The 18,036-nt window shown below is 42.8% G+C and overlaps 1 protein-coding gene across 7 annotated transcripts in view; it reads right to left on the reverse strand.

The window, feature by feature from the left end:
• Positions 1 to 4,459: 4,459 nt before the first annotated feature.
• The window catches only part of Rai2 (retinoic acid induced 2), a 62,538-nt gene continuing 48,961 nt past the window's right edge, over positions 4,460 to 18,036 (reverse strand). For 6 of the 7 annotated variants that reach the window (XM_063280248.1, XM_063280247.1, XM_063280246.1 and 3 more), the window contains one exon: positions 4,870 to 6,831. In XM_063280248.1, the coding sequence (XP_063136318.1) occupies positions 5,218 to 6,807 (1,590 nt within the window). In that variant the 5' untranslated portion in view covers positions 6,808 to 6,831 and the 3' untranslated portion in view covers positions 4,870 to 5,217. Of the gene's footprint in view, positions 6,832 to 18,036 lie in introns of all 7 variants that reach the window. The other variant, NM_001109316.1, reaches the window with a different exon arrangement.

Here is an 18,036-nt window from a genome sequence, read left to right on the forward strand (position 1 = left end):
AAGTGGAATTCTCCTGCTGAGCCTTCTTTGCCTCAGAGAAACTACTACAGTGGGCAACAATTCCTTGGCTAGGAAAACAATTATACCAAGTAATAGTTTCCTGTTTAGATCAGCCTCATAGTAGGAACCAGAAAGAAGAAGTGGGACATCAGAGAAAGTAACTCCATACCCATCTTCCTGACTGGTTGAATACATTCATTCAGTAAGGACGTTTTAAGCTTCCACTATGGGTCAGTTATCAGAATGTAGAGCAGTGGTTCTCAGCCTGTAGGTCACAACTCTTTTAGGAGGGTCACATACCATATATCCAGCATATAAGAGATTTACAGATAAGATTGATAAGAAGTAAAAAACATTACAGTTATGAAGTAGCAACGAAAATCATCTTATGGTGGGAAGTGACCACAACATGAGGAACTGTATTTAAGTGTCACAGCATTAGGAAGGCTGCAAACCGCTGCTCTAGAGCAAAAACAGAGGTTCTAGATTGGGGGGTGACTTTATCCTCCAGGGGATGTTTGGCAATGTTTGGAGGAGAGGTCTTTTGTAATATTGTGGGAAGAGGTTAAAAAAAAAAACACTGCTGAATATCCTTTAAGCTGTCCCTCCCCATTCCTCTTACTTCCTCAACAGCAAAGAGACATCAAGCACTGACTGTCAATAGTACTGAGGTCGAGAAACCTTAATAACTCAGTCCCTGTTCCCTAGAACTTCAGTCTGCTCATTGTAGTACTTTTTCATAGTCCTTGAATTATGTCCTAAAGAAAAATCAAGGGATGTATTTGAAGTGACCATAATGAGAACCCCATGATGTTATTAATGTAATAATGATATATTATATTATTAATTGCCTGGGCTAGTAAATCTTAGCTTTGAAACGTATTTAGCGCAAGAAGGACTGTTTCTAGGTGACTTTTACAATCTTCGTCAGTAGAGGGCGTCTAGTTTTATCTGCATGTACCTAAAGAATAGAATTGAGTGAGAAATAGCATACAAGTTAAATTAATATGGTAATCCTCCGTGGTTCAACTCCTGTAAATTGGAATTACTCATAATCTTAGCAGCACATAACTAATATCTCACTTGGTTTAGTAATCCCTGGGTCTATAAACAATGGCAAGTAGATTATTCGCAATGTTTGGGAAGTAATTCTTCCAAATATACACATGCTCTACTCACATCCAATCAACCAATATGTTAATTAAATGATAGATTTATTAGGATGACATCCTAAGGGTTTCCAAGTCACCGTGCTTTGTCTCACTAATGTGGGAAGTCAGTTATTTGACCTGGTGGAAGTGAGTGTTGTGGAAAACTGCAGTTTTCATTTAATGAGGAGCAAAGTCTGCCAGAATGACCTCTAACACTTTTTCCCTGCTGTTAAAGTTTTCAGCTTAGCAGCTTTTAAGTGTGGCTTTTAGAGGCTTGGCATCTACGCCCTTCAGCTTGAAGTCTCCCTTTAACTACTGTGCCAAGTGCTCTGAGCATTCCAGTTAGCTGGAATGGTCTCGAAAATGATTGAAAAAGAATCTGTAATTCAGAATCATCACTAATTCATACTGGGTTTTGCCCCAAAGAGTCCAAATTCCTGTGGGTTCATTGGGTTTAAGACCCAATATTTAAGAATAACCCAAAGTACATATTTTTGAGTTGTTGATGCTTAAAAACTGAAAGCAGAAAACTCTTCCGAGCCTCAATTTCCTCTCTTGTAAAATGAAGTCTAAATCATTTCCTGCTGTTCTATTAATTGTGCGGTTTATGAAGATAATGAGGACACTGACGTGCTCTCTCCTGTCTCCTTCCCTTACGTCCATCTTTCTTTTCCTCCCCTTTCTGGCCCGCTCCCCATCTTCGTTTTGGAGTTCTTTGCACCGCAGACTTTTCTTTTCATACTTAAATTGTGATACTTTTGCCTGTATATTTTAACAAAACCTTTTGAGCACAGTTTCGAACTTTTCTATTTATTGGCCAAGACTTCCCCCGGGTGAGATAGTAAGTGTAACTCGATCAAATCGTAATCCCTCGCCCTCCCTTCCTTTAGATAAATGACACTTTGCTCTACAAGGGGATTTCTGACCCCAAATATGGACCTTTGTGATCTTCTTTTAAAAAAATATCCGTTCTGAACTGAAGCCAACTGAAGCCTTCCTTACAAGTCTTAGCAAATATCAACATTCTCAAGGACTAATCATGGTTTTTTTTTTACAAACCACAAAAGCCCCCAAAACTAAAAATCTGAACTTTCTGCTAGTTGGTCCAAAATATTTGTGAGAAGAGATGGAAAATGAAGTCAGCGGGGAAAACTGATGGAAATCTTTCACGGCTGAACCCTGAAAGCAGGTTACCTGGATACAGGAGTCAGGAGTGCACACATAACACTGACAGTACAGCTAAACTGAGCAGAAAAAAATGATGTGGCTGGAGAGTTTGCTGCTGTCCTACTTGGTGAGCCCCATGGGGATCATATTTCTCTGACAAGGAACCAGAATTCCAGGCTGCTAACCCTAAAGGCTGATGTGAAAATTTGCAAACTTCTGGCTTGGAAGGGATGTTGAATTAAATCACTGGGCTTACTCTGGCCACAACAATGGGCCCTGCTCATTTTCCTGATTCCCTGGCCAGTAGGTAACAAAATGTACTGGGTTCCAGTTTCCACTAAAGGATGGGAAGAGAAAAGAAGTAAAGAGTGTCTCTACGTTAGTAGCACAGCACAATAAATGTTCTGTGCACAGATCTCAATTGGCAAGCCTTCCAATGCTACCACAATACGCACAAAGCACCCATAATAATAACACACTTCTCTCACCTTCGCTCAATCCTGAGAAATGTATAGCCGGGAACACATACCTATTGTGGCTCAGTTGGGAAAAGCCTGTTCCAGAATCTTATCAGGGCTCCCATTGCCTCAACACCTACGGATGGAGTTGCCCTTCCTCACCAAAGCCAAGCTTTCATCTGAAGACAGAGGGAATTCCCTTACAACCAACAGACATTTGTGGTTTGAGGTCTTAAGGTAATTGTAGTTTCCAAATGCCTTCCTTTCTACTTGTATGTCTATCGATTTAAGGACTTGCTTCTAACAGCTGCAAATTGCAGGCTTTCTTCCTTGAATCTAGATAAAGGAAGGGTTCAAATCTGTTGTGAGTCCAAATCTCCTGGCTGGCAGTAGGTACCCCAAGCCTAGAGGAAAAACGAGAGCGAGCAAATAGACGACACTAGTCCCTGTACATTCTTCCATTTGATTTAAAACTATTATGCATACTGTGCTTAGAAAACATGGCCAGAAATTCACACTGGGAAGAAGAACAGGGGCTGGGGAGGGTAGCTGTACCCTGGAGATCCTGAAAAGATGGCATCTGGCTGATGTAGAATGAGACTAGCCAGTCAGTTGAGAAACAGCTATTTGGTCAAACTTTGGGGAAAAAAAAGAAATGTGAATAGCACAGAAAAAAAATGCAGGGAAAAGGAAAATCCATGCTGGTTGTATGATACAGGACCAGCTAAAACTGTAACCCAATCCACAGAGGGACTGGTAATAAAAGAACAGTCTTACAACTGTTTTTCCTCCTGTTCATGTTCGCAGTAACAGCTGGATACATACTAATTGCAAGAAGTGAAAGAAAGAGCTTTAAGTTTGAAAGCAGGCATGCTCTAATCAGTCTCTCGCCAGCACAGTTTCAGACACAAGTGCGATGTGCCACCTAGCAGGCCTATTTTAGACACTTGCTCACAGTTCCTCATTTGTGTGGGTGGCTTTATGCTGTCTCGGAAGAGCAACACACTGCTCTCTCCTTTCAAGTGTATTGCTTCCATCCATCAAGAAGCGGCTTAGCTAGGGCTTCTCAGTCTCAGCATGGTTGTCATTGTGGCTCAGGCCATTCTTTGTTAGGGGTGGGGCTAGCTTGTGCTTTTTTGCATCATAAGATGTTCAGCAGTAGCAGTGTCCCTAGTTTACCTCCTAGATGATGATAGAAAGCCCCTCCCCCAGTTGTGACAGCCCAAATCATCCTTAAGCATTGCCAGACATTGCCAGATGTCCCCTGGTTGGGGTGGGGGCGGGGCAGGGAGGCAACACACAATCACCCTCATTTGAGAACCACTAAGCTAATCTAACAAAGACTGACTTTCTTGTGGTCTAAATTAATATGAAGTTGACTTTCCCCTGGCTCTGAGTGGCCTGCAACAGCACTTGACTCACAAGATTTTTCAAACCATTAAGAACAATGTTCTTATTGCCTTGCCAAAGGGCAGCCATTCCCAGCTATGCTCTGAGGTCCAGGGAGAGAAGCAGGGTACTTTTACTTTGTTATTTTATTCATTCATTTATCCTGCATTGAATCACAGGCTTGCCTTTAGTTTACCACCCTCTCACCTCAACCTCCAGTCTACAGGCAATGGCCACTATGCCAAGCACAGGCACTGTTTTTATTCTTTTACACTCATTTGTGGGTTTTTTTTTAGCATGGAGAAGTCCAAGAAAAAAAAAAAAACTAAACACAGTCAAGAACTGAGTGACCTGAGAGAGGCCTTGAGTACTTGAGACTCACATTTCTGCCCCCTCCCTGGGCCTTTGCCACATTGAGATAAAAGCAGCAGCAGCAGCAGCAGCAGCAGCAGCAGCAGCAGCAGCAGCAGCAGCAGCAGCAGCAGCAGCAACCCAACCAAGGCCCAGAGGGAAAAGTGATTTGTTAGAGACCATACATACCCTGAATCCTCCTCCTCTGAGGCGCAAGGCAGTATTTCCCAACATGCCTGAAGAGCTTAGGTCTCTAAATAGTAATAAATTAGAGCTCTTTACAAGCAAAAGTGTAGGCCAACCACGCCAGTTGAGAAATGTAAATTTTACAAATGACAGAATACTGCAACCAATTAGTGCAAACAAACATTTATTGTGAAATAGTCATCCTACCCTTTATTAGGTATTACATCATCAAAGCACTTTGTGGCAATGAAAATAGCTCTCACCCCTCTGATTCACCCAATATTCCATTAAAGCTGCAAAAAAATGTGCAATCTGCTTGAAAAATAGGTTGCTCTTATTTACTCATTTGTGAAAAGTCAAAAATTAAAAAAGAAAATGATACTAGCTAATTTGCCTTTCTGCTCCCACCTATGCCCCAAAATAATTAACAAAGATAATTTGTTTTAGATGCCTTTAAAAAAAAACAATGCACCTTTCCCCACATCATAATCATAAAAATGTTTTAAAGCCCTTATTTACTTTCTTGGGAAAAAGGTGGCCAGCCGTTGTTTTTTAATTGGGAGCATGTGTATTTCCTGGGAGTTCACTTTCTTTAACTTTATGCTCCGATTTTTGATGGGTTTCCTAAGAGGCTCGGTGTTTCCCAGGGACTCGTCTTCTTGGCTGTTGATGTCATAACCCTGAAGCACAGAGTCTTCTCTTTTGAAGGAGAAGTTTTTGGTGGATACCCCTGAGAGGCCTTTAATCTTGCCACAGAAGATGGCAGGCACAGCGTCTTCAACTGACACAATGACCTTGGCTGCCTGAGACTCACTTACGATCTCAATGTTATTTTCAGGCTTTAACTCACTGCCAGGGTGGATGGGCTGGCTGACCATCTCGGTGCCATTGCTGCTGCTGCTGTGACTATCCATCATGGCTGAGGCCTCACGAGACTTGGCCGGGGCAAAGGGCATTTCCATGCCACTGGGACGTTTCTCCAGCAGGGTGTGACCCTGAATATCTGCTGACCCACTGGTGTTATACAATGTCTCTGGAGGAACCTCAGCTTTTCGGTGGGCTGCCAAAGACAGATCCAGGGCCGCGTCCTCTTGAAAGACTGGGGGGCTTGCTTCCCCAGCCTTGAGCCAGGGCACTGACTTCATGGACAGATCCAGGGCCTCATTCTCACCCCCCATCTTGATAACTGTGTGGCGGCTGAGCTGGAAATACTCCTTTGGCTGGAGGATGTCTAAGGGCTTCAGTTCATCCTTTTCCAGAGTGGTCTGAGTACCTTTAAAGGAGTGCAGGCCGAAGGAAGATGGTGGCTTGGGGAAACTGGGGCTGAACTTAGATTCAGAACTCTGAGGCACTGGGACAGGGATGGGAATGGGCACTGGAACTGGCAAGGGGACAATCACGGGATAGGGCACCAAGAGGGTAGCTGGTGGGACTAGGGGAGACAAGGGGGAGCTAAAGGGCTGGGGAGGCACTGGAGCATAGCCAGGAGGAGGCTGGCAGGGTGGAGGGCCCAAAGAGCCTTGGGTGGGGAATAAATTCTGGAGCACAGCTTCAAAAGGCAACGTAGGCTCCTGTGGTTGACTTGGAATCCTCAGGTCCAGGAGCTGAGGTTGGGCCTCAGAGTCCTCAGCCCCCTGGAAGAGATTGTTGTGGATAGCATTGGAGGAGCACGGGGCCTCCTGAGGCAGGACTAGAGGGGAGTTGAGATGCTGGAAAACATGCTGTTCCAACACCACCGGTAACTGCACGGGGCCTTGTGTCGTCATAACGTAGGTAGCATTGCCGTTGGGGTTGAGTTCTGGCGCAGAGCTTCCCTCCACCTGCATGTGAATGGGCATCACCACTGGGCTTTCCCCAAGGCACAGGGGCTGCAGCACGGTGGCTGCTACCTTCAGAGCCATGCCACTCTGTGACTCAGCTGGGGGGTTCAGAATTGATGGGGCAGGCACGGTCACCAGGGCCTTCTTTACCAGGTCAGTGGAGTTGATGTTCCAGGCCTCGGTAGTTATCAGCTGGGCCATGCCGTTCTCCAGTCTGTTATTAGCCAAAGTGGGAGGGGAATCAGTCATGTCCATTGAAAGGTTCTGGGACTGCAGGTCATCCATCACTTGGCTCCGGTGCCACGTGGCCTGCAACACAGAACACATGATATGAATCTTTCTTAAGAGACTATTTATAACTGCATTACGAGATCTCTCCAGTCTCAAAATAGTTTCCATAGCTTAGTTAACTGGGCAGCACAACCCAGCTCTATGTATACATATGCATTATAGATATTTCCTAATATACACGAACACACCCATTTGATCAGCTGTGCTTATAAAGACCCAAGTTAACAAGCGATTAAGTTATAAACACACATGATGTAATCTCTAAATAACCAAGTGATGCTAAACAGGCTATTTTGAAGCCTAATACTCAGCTTATATCTTCAGCCTTCAACAAAAACAAAGTTTCATTCCACGCTGCTCTGTCAGACCGTTAAGAAATGCAGATATTTAATCCAGTTCAAATCTGAAAACACAACAAACGTACTTTCCCGTGAGGAAAAATAAAACCTTGTCACATCGGAATATTCTATGACTGTGGAAAGAGACATTTAAACTCTGTGTAGTTGTCATTATGGAATTTGAAAAGTATGGGAAATTTCAGAAAATATTTCAAAAGCTCTGTAGCAATAATTCTCCAAAGAGATGTGGAGATTTAAAGAGTAGTATGCTTACCCACTCTCTCCTTCTAGCCAATCAAATTTCCTTTCCTCTGATAATAGGAAACTCTACTCTTCAGAGAAAAGGGAAGATGGAATGATTTGTATGAATGGTCTTTGAGCCCATGAACCTCACCTGTCCATGTTTCTGAACTGTGGCCTCTACCAACATGTAGTTACCAAGAGAAAGGAGTACTGATGAGCCTAGATCTAGGGGCAATGAAATATTTGTTGGAAACAAAAATTCTCAAAGGTGAAAGACATTGTCTTCATGTCTTAGATACCTCCTGAACACTGATGGTCACTTTCTAAGGGGGCAAATGAACCCAGAGAGGATGCTTCCTGGAGGAGGCAGGGCTGCAGCTGTGGTATGGCTCTCCATGGAAACGCGTCCATATTTAGCCTTGTTGCCATGGAGAAAGCAGGCACCATGTCTAACTCAGGGATCTGTGAAGCCCTGGAGTGTGGTTGGGCTTGATAATAATTCAATAATCCTCCATTTCACTTGAAAAGCCTGAGGCAAGACAGGCCCTCGACCTCACCTGTGTAGACTTTAGTCGTGTGGTCATCATATCTTTATCCTCTCACCAACAAACTGTGATTACAACCTCTCAAACGAAAGAGAGCAGTGACCCAGCACATCACGGGGTTAGAAATAGTTTTTCTATAGAAATGCAGCATTAACAAATGAACAATTCCATGACATTTTCAAGCCATCAGAATGTGTCAAATACACAAAATAAGGAATTGCTTTGAGGAAGGAGGGGGTGAGGAAAGTGACGGATGCTGCCCAAACATCTCTGTGGAGTGTAACTGATGTGTCATTGGCACGACACATTGCAGTAATTCCAAGGGAGGACTCTAGAGCCCGTGTCCCTGTGGGCAACATGCCCTCTGGAAACTACAAGTTAACCCAGTATATTGGCAAGAAATCTCCTTCGGACAATTGGGAAGCAGCCTGCTTTTAGAAAGGCTGAAGGCACTTACCCTAACCAAAGGCTTTATTCCTTCCTGAGAAGACTGGCCCTTATTTCAGCCTCAGAAAACCTCAGACAGCCAAAACTCACATGTATATATATTCATTCACTCATGTGACCTATTTATTTTGTAAATGCCTACTATATTCTGAGGACTAGAGTTTAAGCTGTGAGAGATAAGACTCCTATTTTCATGGAGATTATTGTCTAGTGAAGCTTTATGTCCTCCATCAGACAAGACTATAGCACGAACAAGGGGAAGAACAGAAGAGGTAACAAAAACAGGAGAAATATTTGGGGCACAGGCACACAGTACTGTGGAGGCTCCATGAATCTAAGATTCTTTTCCCACAACTTGTCCCTCACAGTGGCTGGATCTCCCATGAAAGGATGAGGAAAAGATGAAGAGAATCTTAGGTGGGACCAATAAGTACAAAGACAGAAAGTATAGAGAAGTCACACATCCAAGACCAAACAGAAATCAAGACATGTCTCAGGGACATCTTTGAATGTTATGTACTTCTTCACAATGACTGTGTCTATTTGCACCTTCAGAAGTGGTAGTCTCCCTCCCTGAGTTCTTCCCTCTTTTACCTTTCCTTCATCCACTCCCAAAGGAAAAAGACAACTTTTTTAGATACCCCTTCACCTGTTACTTGTACATATCCTCAGTTCAATTGGTAGCCCTCACTGTTTCTGGGAAACCTCCCTTGCTCCTACAGATTGGCCTTGATCTAGGCCTGCTACCTCTTCCATGACCCTTCTGATTAACACAAGAAGAGAGGATTTCACCAGAGTAGGATATGATCCCAATAGGCCTGCTATCTTCTCCAACATCGTCCTGATCAGGATGTGACAAGCGAAACTTTTGATGCCTCCAAACAGGTCTCTACTTTTTCCACAGATAGCAAGATATGAAGCAATTGCACATTTGCTTTGTTCCACTCAATATATGACTTGTTCAGTCCTTGGAATGAACTTTGCAGAGGACTAATAGTATGCCCATATGGTCAACAGGGAAATTAATTCCACCAGTGAAGTCAGATAAGTAGCTTAAGGGTACATTGGGACTAGAATTAGAATTCCAGGCCAGTCTAAGGTATGCCCCCTGTATATTGATTTCTGGCAAGAATAATCTCTATAGCCTCCCCTTCAATGTGGAGTACATGGTGTATCTGAGGATGACTGCAGAAATTCAAAGTAGAAGCCAGATATTTCCCAACAAATTCATGAAGCTGTCATCAGACTAGTTTCTTCATTGGGTTTGTGCTTAGCTTCTTCTCACTGGAGTTTCTGTTCTTTGGGAGTGAGCCTGAATTGGCTATGGTGCTGTTACTAGAGGACTGATAGCAGGGTATCTCTCAGCCTACAACCCAGTAGCCACCTGTCCTCAGGTCACAGAAGTGACAGAGAAACTGGCAGGTCCATTTCTGGGGTCTGATTTATTTCTGGAAACAGATATGACAAGATAAATGGCATGCAGACCTTGTCACATCGCGGGTGGAGGAAAAAAAATACAAAGTCTTCCTTCCACTTCCCTGACCATTAGAGCTCTCAGCCAAAGATTGCCTGGGTATAACTCCATCTGCTTCTCTGAAGAGCCATTGGCCAGCCTAGACAGGCTGTTTCTTCCACTTTATCGCTACTAGGTATAACACTGTTCTCAAGGATATCCAGGTTAAGAAAATACAAAGACCTTCTATCATATACCTTTCAACCTTCTAGAAAGGCTCTTTCTCTCTCCTGCTTGTGCCTCCTCCCCTTATTCAACATGCCAACTGACACCCTTCTACAGCTCTGGGTCAGCAGGGACAAGGTGTGAGTGAGAAAGTGTGATACCTCAGGAACTGCTGCTGCAGGAACTGGTATTAGGAGCTCTGGTTATGCACAGAGAATAAATATAGCAGCTTACAAAGAGCTTACAAAGTGTTCAAGGGTTCAAAGGGCAAGTCCTTGTCCATAAGGATGAGGCCAGTGGTTGTTAACGGCATTGAAGAAGACAAACAAAGCCCCATCCTGCCCACTCAGTCAAGCTGCACTGGAGTCACTTCAGTGCAGGCTGAATGTGAGTTCCGGCTTCTTCAAATCAAAAACCACCACAGAAGCCACCAACTTAAACTCAAGCAGAGTGGTCAGGGATTCCCTCCGAGGTAGCAGGGAATGTTTTCTCATGTTTGGATTTTGTAAAACTTCATTTTCAAATGGGTTTAAATGAAATCACCAACCATTTTGCCTATGCCCATTATCACTGTGGGAGGCAGAAGGAGAGAAATAAAGAAGACAAACACATGGGGTGGAGGAGAGAAGGGGGAGCATTAAACTGGGCATTTTTCTAGCCCAGTGGTTTTCAACCTTCCTAATGCAGTAGCCCTTTAATACAGTTGTGGTGACCCCCAACCATAAAACAATTTTTGTTGCTACTTTATAACTGTAATTTTTTGACTTATGAATCTCAGTGTAAATATCATATATTCAAGATACCTAATATGTGACCTCTGTGGAAGGGTCATTTGACTTCAAGGGTGTCGTAACCCACAGATTGAGAATCTTTACTTTAGTATATTCCAGATCCTTCTGACGAGTGAGGAGATTGTGACCTAGAGTGGCCAATGCTCACCAACATTGAGGTGTAGAAATTTTGGGGAAGAGTACTAGGTAAGACCATTAGTATCATAGGATAGCATAATGGTGGTTACTGCCTCTACTGTGAGGGACTCCTGATATATTTATTAAAAGATAACGAGAGCAGGGATATGTTCTATAGAGGTGTGGGGGAAGGAGGTGCCTCTGTGCTCCCATGATGAGGCACTCCTTCCTCCTGAGAGACCAGCGACATGAAAGTGTAGTATAGAACAGAGTTTATTCAGGGGCACAGGGAAGGGAGTTAAGAGGATAGTAGGGGCAGAGAAAGGGAGAGAGAGAGAGAGAGAGAGAGAGAGAGAGAGAGAGAGAGAGAGAGAGAAGGAAGAAGAAGAAGAAGAAGAAGAAGAAGAAGAAGAAGAAGAAGAAGAAGAAGAAGAAGAAGAAGAAGAAGAAGAAGAGTAGAGAGCAAGAGAGAACAAGAGAACAAGAGAGCAAGAGAGCAAGGAGCGGGCAAGCAGCCCCTTTTATAGTGTCAGGCATACCCCTGGCTATTGCCAGGTAACTGTGGGGTAGAACTTAGAACGCTAACAACCCCCATGAGACAGTGTATATGTGTAAGTGTTTTGTGGACTAAGGATATGGTGTCATCCTGTGTTTCTCTGTCATAACCAGAAAAAGAAACTGAAAATGACTACTGTCTTTATAAAGAAGTACATATATGACGAAGGCAACCTCAGACACATAGCCTAAGTGACCTGCACTACATGTGCACCCTGGTGGATATTCATACAAGCCATCCTCCTTCTCTAACTCCCTCTTCCACAGCTTTGCACAAGAATCTACTTTAAGCTGCCATACATTTATACAAATGATACTTTTTAAGGAGGCTTCATTTATGGACTAATTTAGAAAACAAACTACTTTAATTACCACTGCTCAGATAATTTAGATCTCTGGATGTTAAAATATGTCTTTTTCCTTATTGTGGTTATTTAGCACTAAGTCCCCCCCCTCTCTCACACACACACACACACACATACACACACACAAGCCTGTGACTATCCCACTACATTTACCCCTAATATCAATATCCTCAGCCACATCCCAACTCATACCATTGAGAGCACCCCTGAAGATCCTGCACAAATTCAAACTAAAGGAACTATGAATTCCAGTGACAAAGTCCCTGACTCTGGCCAAGCCTGATTTCTGAGCCAAGAATTTACAGGGTATACTAGGAGCCCTTTCAGAGGCCCAGATCACCATCTAACTAAGGGTTTGATTGTATTTTGTAAATTAAAAGCATTTTCAGCACAGAAGCTAGTCTAAAGATTTCCATGGGTTGCATGGTGTGAGGAATCAAACACATCTAATCAAAGACTATAGGACTGACTACTTCAATGTGGAGGACAAGTAGGGAGGGATTTATTTCATAGCAACTGGAGCCAAAATTGATTCTCGTTTGAAGGCCCCGCAGAGCCCTTGAGATTACTGAACTGAGGTCACTCAGAAAGTACACTAAGCTTCATGGAAAACAACTGTAATGATCTGCGCTAGTTTGTGGCATATTCTGGACTTATAAGCTTTAGCAAGTTTTACAAGTCCCATCTTTGTGTCTCTGTCCCTGTTTTAGAGAACCAAAGTCTATCATTGCTCCCAGTGATGCTCCCTTCATCATAAAGAGGTTGCAAATGTGATTCATTCTCCTGTCACCAAAATAAGTCTCATCAGGTTTTTTCCCCTTCATTAACACAAGTTTCTTCCCTAAAGCAACCATTCTTTAAATGATTGCCATGTGTCATTTAATGGCGGTGACATATGCTGAGATGCATAGTGTTGGTTAGTTCTGTCACTTGTAAACACAGCCAAGTGTGATTGTATGATAGAATGTGGTTATCATATTACCTGGTGATACAATTTTGTGGACTAACCATTGTACTGCAGTCCATCGTTGATAGGAGAATCGTTACAAGACATATAGCATATGGCTGTAAATCCTGGAAGTTTCCTAAGAAATATTCTCCAAGTGGTAAAATAGTCTTAGTTTATATGGAGCAAGTACCAGCTATCAATTATATCTGGTCAGCAGGACTGTCTACATCTTTGTTGAAAGTGAAGTCTTTGGAACAGCTACAACAGCATTACTCACAAGTTTGTTTGAAATGCAGAATCTTAAGCCACAACCCAGATTCTCTGAATCATAATCTGCATGTGAACAAGATCCTTGGGTTGGAGGTGGGGGGACTGGAGAGATGGTTCAGTGGTTAAGAGCACTGACTGTTCTGTCAGAGGACCTGAGTTCAATTCCCAGCGACCACAAGGCAGCTCACAACTGTCTGTAACTTTACTTCCAGGGGATCTGACACAGACAGACATACATGCAGGCAGAACACTAATGCACACGAAGTGAAAATATATAAAGATCCTTGGGTGATCTATGTGCATATTAAGGTTTGAAAAACACTGTCTTATTATTGGATCTCAAACATTGGATCTGTATATTGGAATTGCCTGGGATCTCTCAAAAAAAAAAAACGCAATGCCTGTCTCATTCCCAAGACAGATTCAACATTTTGGAGTTACAGCTTGGGTCTGGAGTACATAAAATTCACCAGGTAATTCTAATATGCAGTCAAATTTGTAACCCTTAACTTAAAGCTAGAAAACTAGACAGCTAGCAAGCTGCCTTTTGTAGTGGCTGATTTTGCTTTTTATGTCACAGAAAACACTGAAGCCATTATCATCCCAAGCTCTCTCAGTTGCCACCTGGCCCTTGCATTGTGTCCCTCTGTGCCTCAATCCCATAAAATAGTGAGAAGTTTCTCCCTCTTGGAAGGCTAGCTTGCTAAAGACTGCTGATAAAATTTGTTTCCCTTCCAATTCCTCCTTATTCTTAGTCTGTTTTCTACTTTTGACTAAGACTTACAAAACACCATCAACAAATGGCCTAATTCTGTACAAAAATCACTAGTCATTAACTATGAGCCACAAGAGAAGAGCATATTGTGGCCTTTAATACTGTACACATGTATGGTTTCATCATTTAGGACCCAGGGTGCACTATCTAAGAAGCAACTCCAACCGGGTTCAAAATGGATTTTCTCTCCCCACAGGGTGTAGTAATTGTCTATTACTTGCCCCAGTGATTGAATTTTCTGAGCTTTAAACATCAGCACAAAGCCCTTTTACTTTAACAAAGCTGTGAGCATAATTACTACTTGAATGTATTCCCAAATTGGTTACAATATGAAAAAAATAACAGAATATTCACCAACGTCACATTTGTTATATTTTACCTGCAGGGATTTATACAGTCTTCCAAAAGTAATGTGGGGATCCAAATTCACTTTGGAATCGAGTCACCCAATCCAGTACTTAAAACTGTGATGGTCATCCAAATTTCAACTGAGATCAACCTTGGTAACAGTGGGCATTGGCTATGGAAAGTCCTGTAGTCTTTCCAGAAAGGGTGTAAAATCATTAAATCGTCTCCTATACTGGTTTAAAAAAATATAGAGGGGGTCAGATGCAGTGCCATTAACTGGACCAGTGATGTCAACAGTTTGAAGATCATCTTGAAAAAAGGAGAGAAATGCATACCCTGGAATGCTACATTATGTATGTTTAGCTTAAAATCTCATCCTTTGAGATTCTTGTTTTCTTATTGTTGTGTGCATGTAATATGAAAACATAAGAACACACATGGTGTGTGTGTGTTTGTGTGTGTATGAGAGAGAGAGAGAGAGAGAGAGAGAGAGAGAGAGAGAGAGAGAGAGAGAGAGCGTGTGTTCAGTTTTCCCTGATATAAACACAAGCATGAAATGACACTACTCAGCAAGAAAGATGAAACTTTCAGGCAGGGCCCAAGTAGATTTCTAGAACTCTTCTGTCTAAGTTTAGACTGGTCACTAGTTCAATACACCCTTCTTCCTGTGTTACAGAGCTGGAAGCTAACCCCCAGAAGCCACGTGGCTTGTTCAGGTTCATACAGCACAGTGGACACTGCCTCTTAAAACTGTGCTTCCTCCTCCCCAAGACATGTTATCTGAGTCTTTCTTTCAAATGCTAGAGGACACAAAGAAACATGTGGGCCAAGCAGAATTGAAGGGACGGAACCCCCAGTTCTCAGGCCTGAGTTTTCAAGTGTGTTATTGGATTCAAGAAGAGCTCAACAGGATTCTAGGAGCCTGGCTGGGGAGGTCATTCTGTCTCTTTTGTCTTTCTGGTAAATAATGCCAGATGCCTCTACATTTATTTTCTCATTTACTGTCCCAATAGTCCTAAGGAGTGATGGTGGTCCTTAGAACATGCAGGTCTTAGTATAAGGAAGGATTCGAAAACCAGATTTATGTTCATTCATTTATCCATTCTTTCAAAACTGATCTGGAGATCTACTGTGGGCTAGGCCTACATTTCCTATTCTTTTCCTTTTCTAAAGGACCATTGCCTTGTGTATTGGTGTAGTTTTTGAAACAGGAATCAAACCCACTGTCTCCCTGGGCTATGTGCTTCTTTCAGGGTTCTTTCGAGGCCAATTTTTCTTACAGAGATAAAGAAATACATTTCTAAAGGATGAATGCCAGTCTCTGGACAGCTGTGGCAGGCATGACATAAGATAGAGAACAGTGTTTATCTATAGAGGGCTGCCCCTGATGTTGAGAGGAGAGACATGTTTTCTTCCCATTATGATGAGCTTCAGTAGGTGGTAAGAAGAATACACCAGCATCACAGAAGTCAATCAGGAGGAACTGTTGGGGTGGCTGAGCATGTTTGAGTGGACAGTGGACTGCATAAACTACCAATTGATGATCCCTGCATTTACCTGAGTCCCTACAACTTCCTACCAGACACCCAGCTTCTAAACAAGCACAGGTGCCTGAGCTTTAAAGGAAGTTTTCACAGAAGTCATGTTTAAGGCCTTAGGCCAGGTCTATCATCTTGAAGAGAAATGGTTTGAGGAAAAATTTCTGGCAACAAAGAAACCTCTTAAATTTGGAATGAAGAAGCAGTGGAACCTGTCTTCTGGAAGAAAGCATATTTCTGATTGAGATACAAAGGTTAAATTTTTGTTCTGGGGAAAAAAAGATTGTTTATAATTCTATGTCACTAGAAGGACATTTTCCAGAAGCCACTATGCCAGAAATAGACCCTCTGAGGGGGTCACTAGAAGGAAAGGGGTGCAGAATTCTAAGGTACTTGGGTTTAGAGTTTCCCCTTTTCTAAGGCCCCTCATCAACCACTCATATGGAGATAGTGTCAGTTTACTCTGGGCACTGTGCCCTCCTGAGAATGAGGAGGAGGTAAAAACATTGAACTGAGTCCCAGGTTCAAACTTTACCTTTTACTACCTGCCAGTTGTATGACCTTGGGCCCGTTAGTGCCAAGCCTCAGTTAACTTCTATGCAAGATGAAGAGTGAAAAATAAAGAGCCTTCCCATGAGATGGCTGTAATGAAGAGGGAGCTCAGTTAAGTGAAGAGCTTTCTACAAGGCCTGGCACATGGAAGGCTCGATCAACACCATCATCATGGTCCTCATTAACTTCATCACTGCTTGCTTTCACTGTCATCTTCATCTTCACTATAATCATTATGCAGTTGCCACTGTCCTCTTAGTTGTCATTCACATTGCTATTGCTATTGCCATCATTTTTGTTGCTAATTGTCATGGCATCATTGTTTTGCTTTTTGGTCAAACCCACTGCCCAGATTTTCTCTAAGCATCTGGAGTAGAATTATCAAAGTTTCGAGAATATGTGAATGGGTTGGCACATCTGTTAGCCTGTTTATTCAAATCTTACCTTGAAAATCAGCTGCTAGGGACTGCGAAAGTGTGTATCATAAAATGTGTATTACACCCAGTGGTCAAGTTTTCAGGCAAACTCTCTAGCACACTTAATCCTAACATCACTAGAACATCACACATTTCCAGTAAAAAGAGAAGACCACACTGTCATAGTATTAGAAACCGAAGATGACAGGAAAAGATGTATAAATATAAAAGTCTGTTTCTCACCTGGCAGGACGAGGAGAGGAGAGAGAAACAGAGCAAAGTTTTATGTATTGTGCACGTGTGGATTCATGAGAACTTTCATGGAGTCTGAGATTTCAGCCATTTATGCATAATATCACTTAGGATTCTTCAGTTTTCCATCCTTGCACAGGTTCTAAAGAGTTTTCTCTCCCCATTTATTAGTGATAATACGGACATCTTCTCACTCACAAAAACAAAGGATTCCCAAAGAGGAAGATTAAGAAAGGATAAGAGGGGAAAAGAGAGCAAAGGGAGACTCTGCTAAGTAGGCCAAAGTAAAAGGTACAGTCCAAAGATTTTAGGTTCAAATGAGAAAGAGCTTGCTTGGATAGAAGTGTTAAGACACTGAAACCGAGGGAGGCTGCAGGGGGAAAAACAGAATGAAAGTTCTTCAGTAAAGCCGCACGGGGTGATGTCAAGGAGCAAGGCTGCAGCAGCTTGGCTGCTTCCAGGGCTGCTCCTCCCTCCCCACCCCTCACAGGGTTAGGGGCATCCTCTTCCATTGAGGCCAGACAAGGCAGCCTTGTTGGGGAACAGATCAGGACATGTGCTCAACTGTGTTCGAAGCAGCTTTATTCGGAATAGCCTGAAACTGGAAACAACCCAGATGTCCCTCAACTGAAGAGTGGATACAGAAAATGTGATTTGTTTACACAATGGAATACTATTCCGCTATTAAAAACAGGGACATCATGAATTTTGCAAGCAAATGGATGGAACTAGAAAATAGCATCCTGAGTGTGGTAACCCAGACCCAAAAGGGTATCACAGGAGTCTAGCATAACTGTCCTCTGAAAGGCTCTACCAAGCAGCTGACTGAAACAGATGCAGCCACCCACCACCAAACATTGGATGGAAGTCGGGGACTCTCCTGATTTTCAAACAACCAAGCACCTTCACTCAGGACTTGCTGTGTTCACAGTACTAGGAAAAACTACACACACGTGCCTTCTTATCAAGTCTGGTCTTTATATTTATCCATACCTCTGGTACCTCCTGCTCCACACTGAGCAGGAAGAATTGAGTTTCTCTCAT

Source organism: Rattus norvegicus, chromosome X (genome assembly GCF_036323735.1).
Source record: "Rattus norvegicus strain BN/NHsdMcwi chromosome X, GRCr8, whole genome shotgun sequence".
NCBI lineage: Eukaryota > Metazoa > Chordata > Mammalia > Rodentia > Muridae > Rattus > Rattus norvegicus.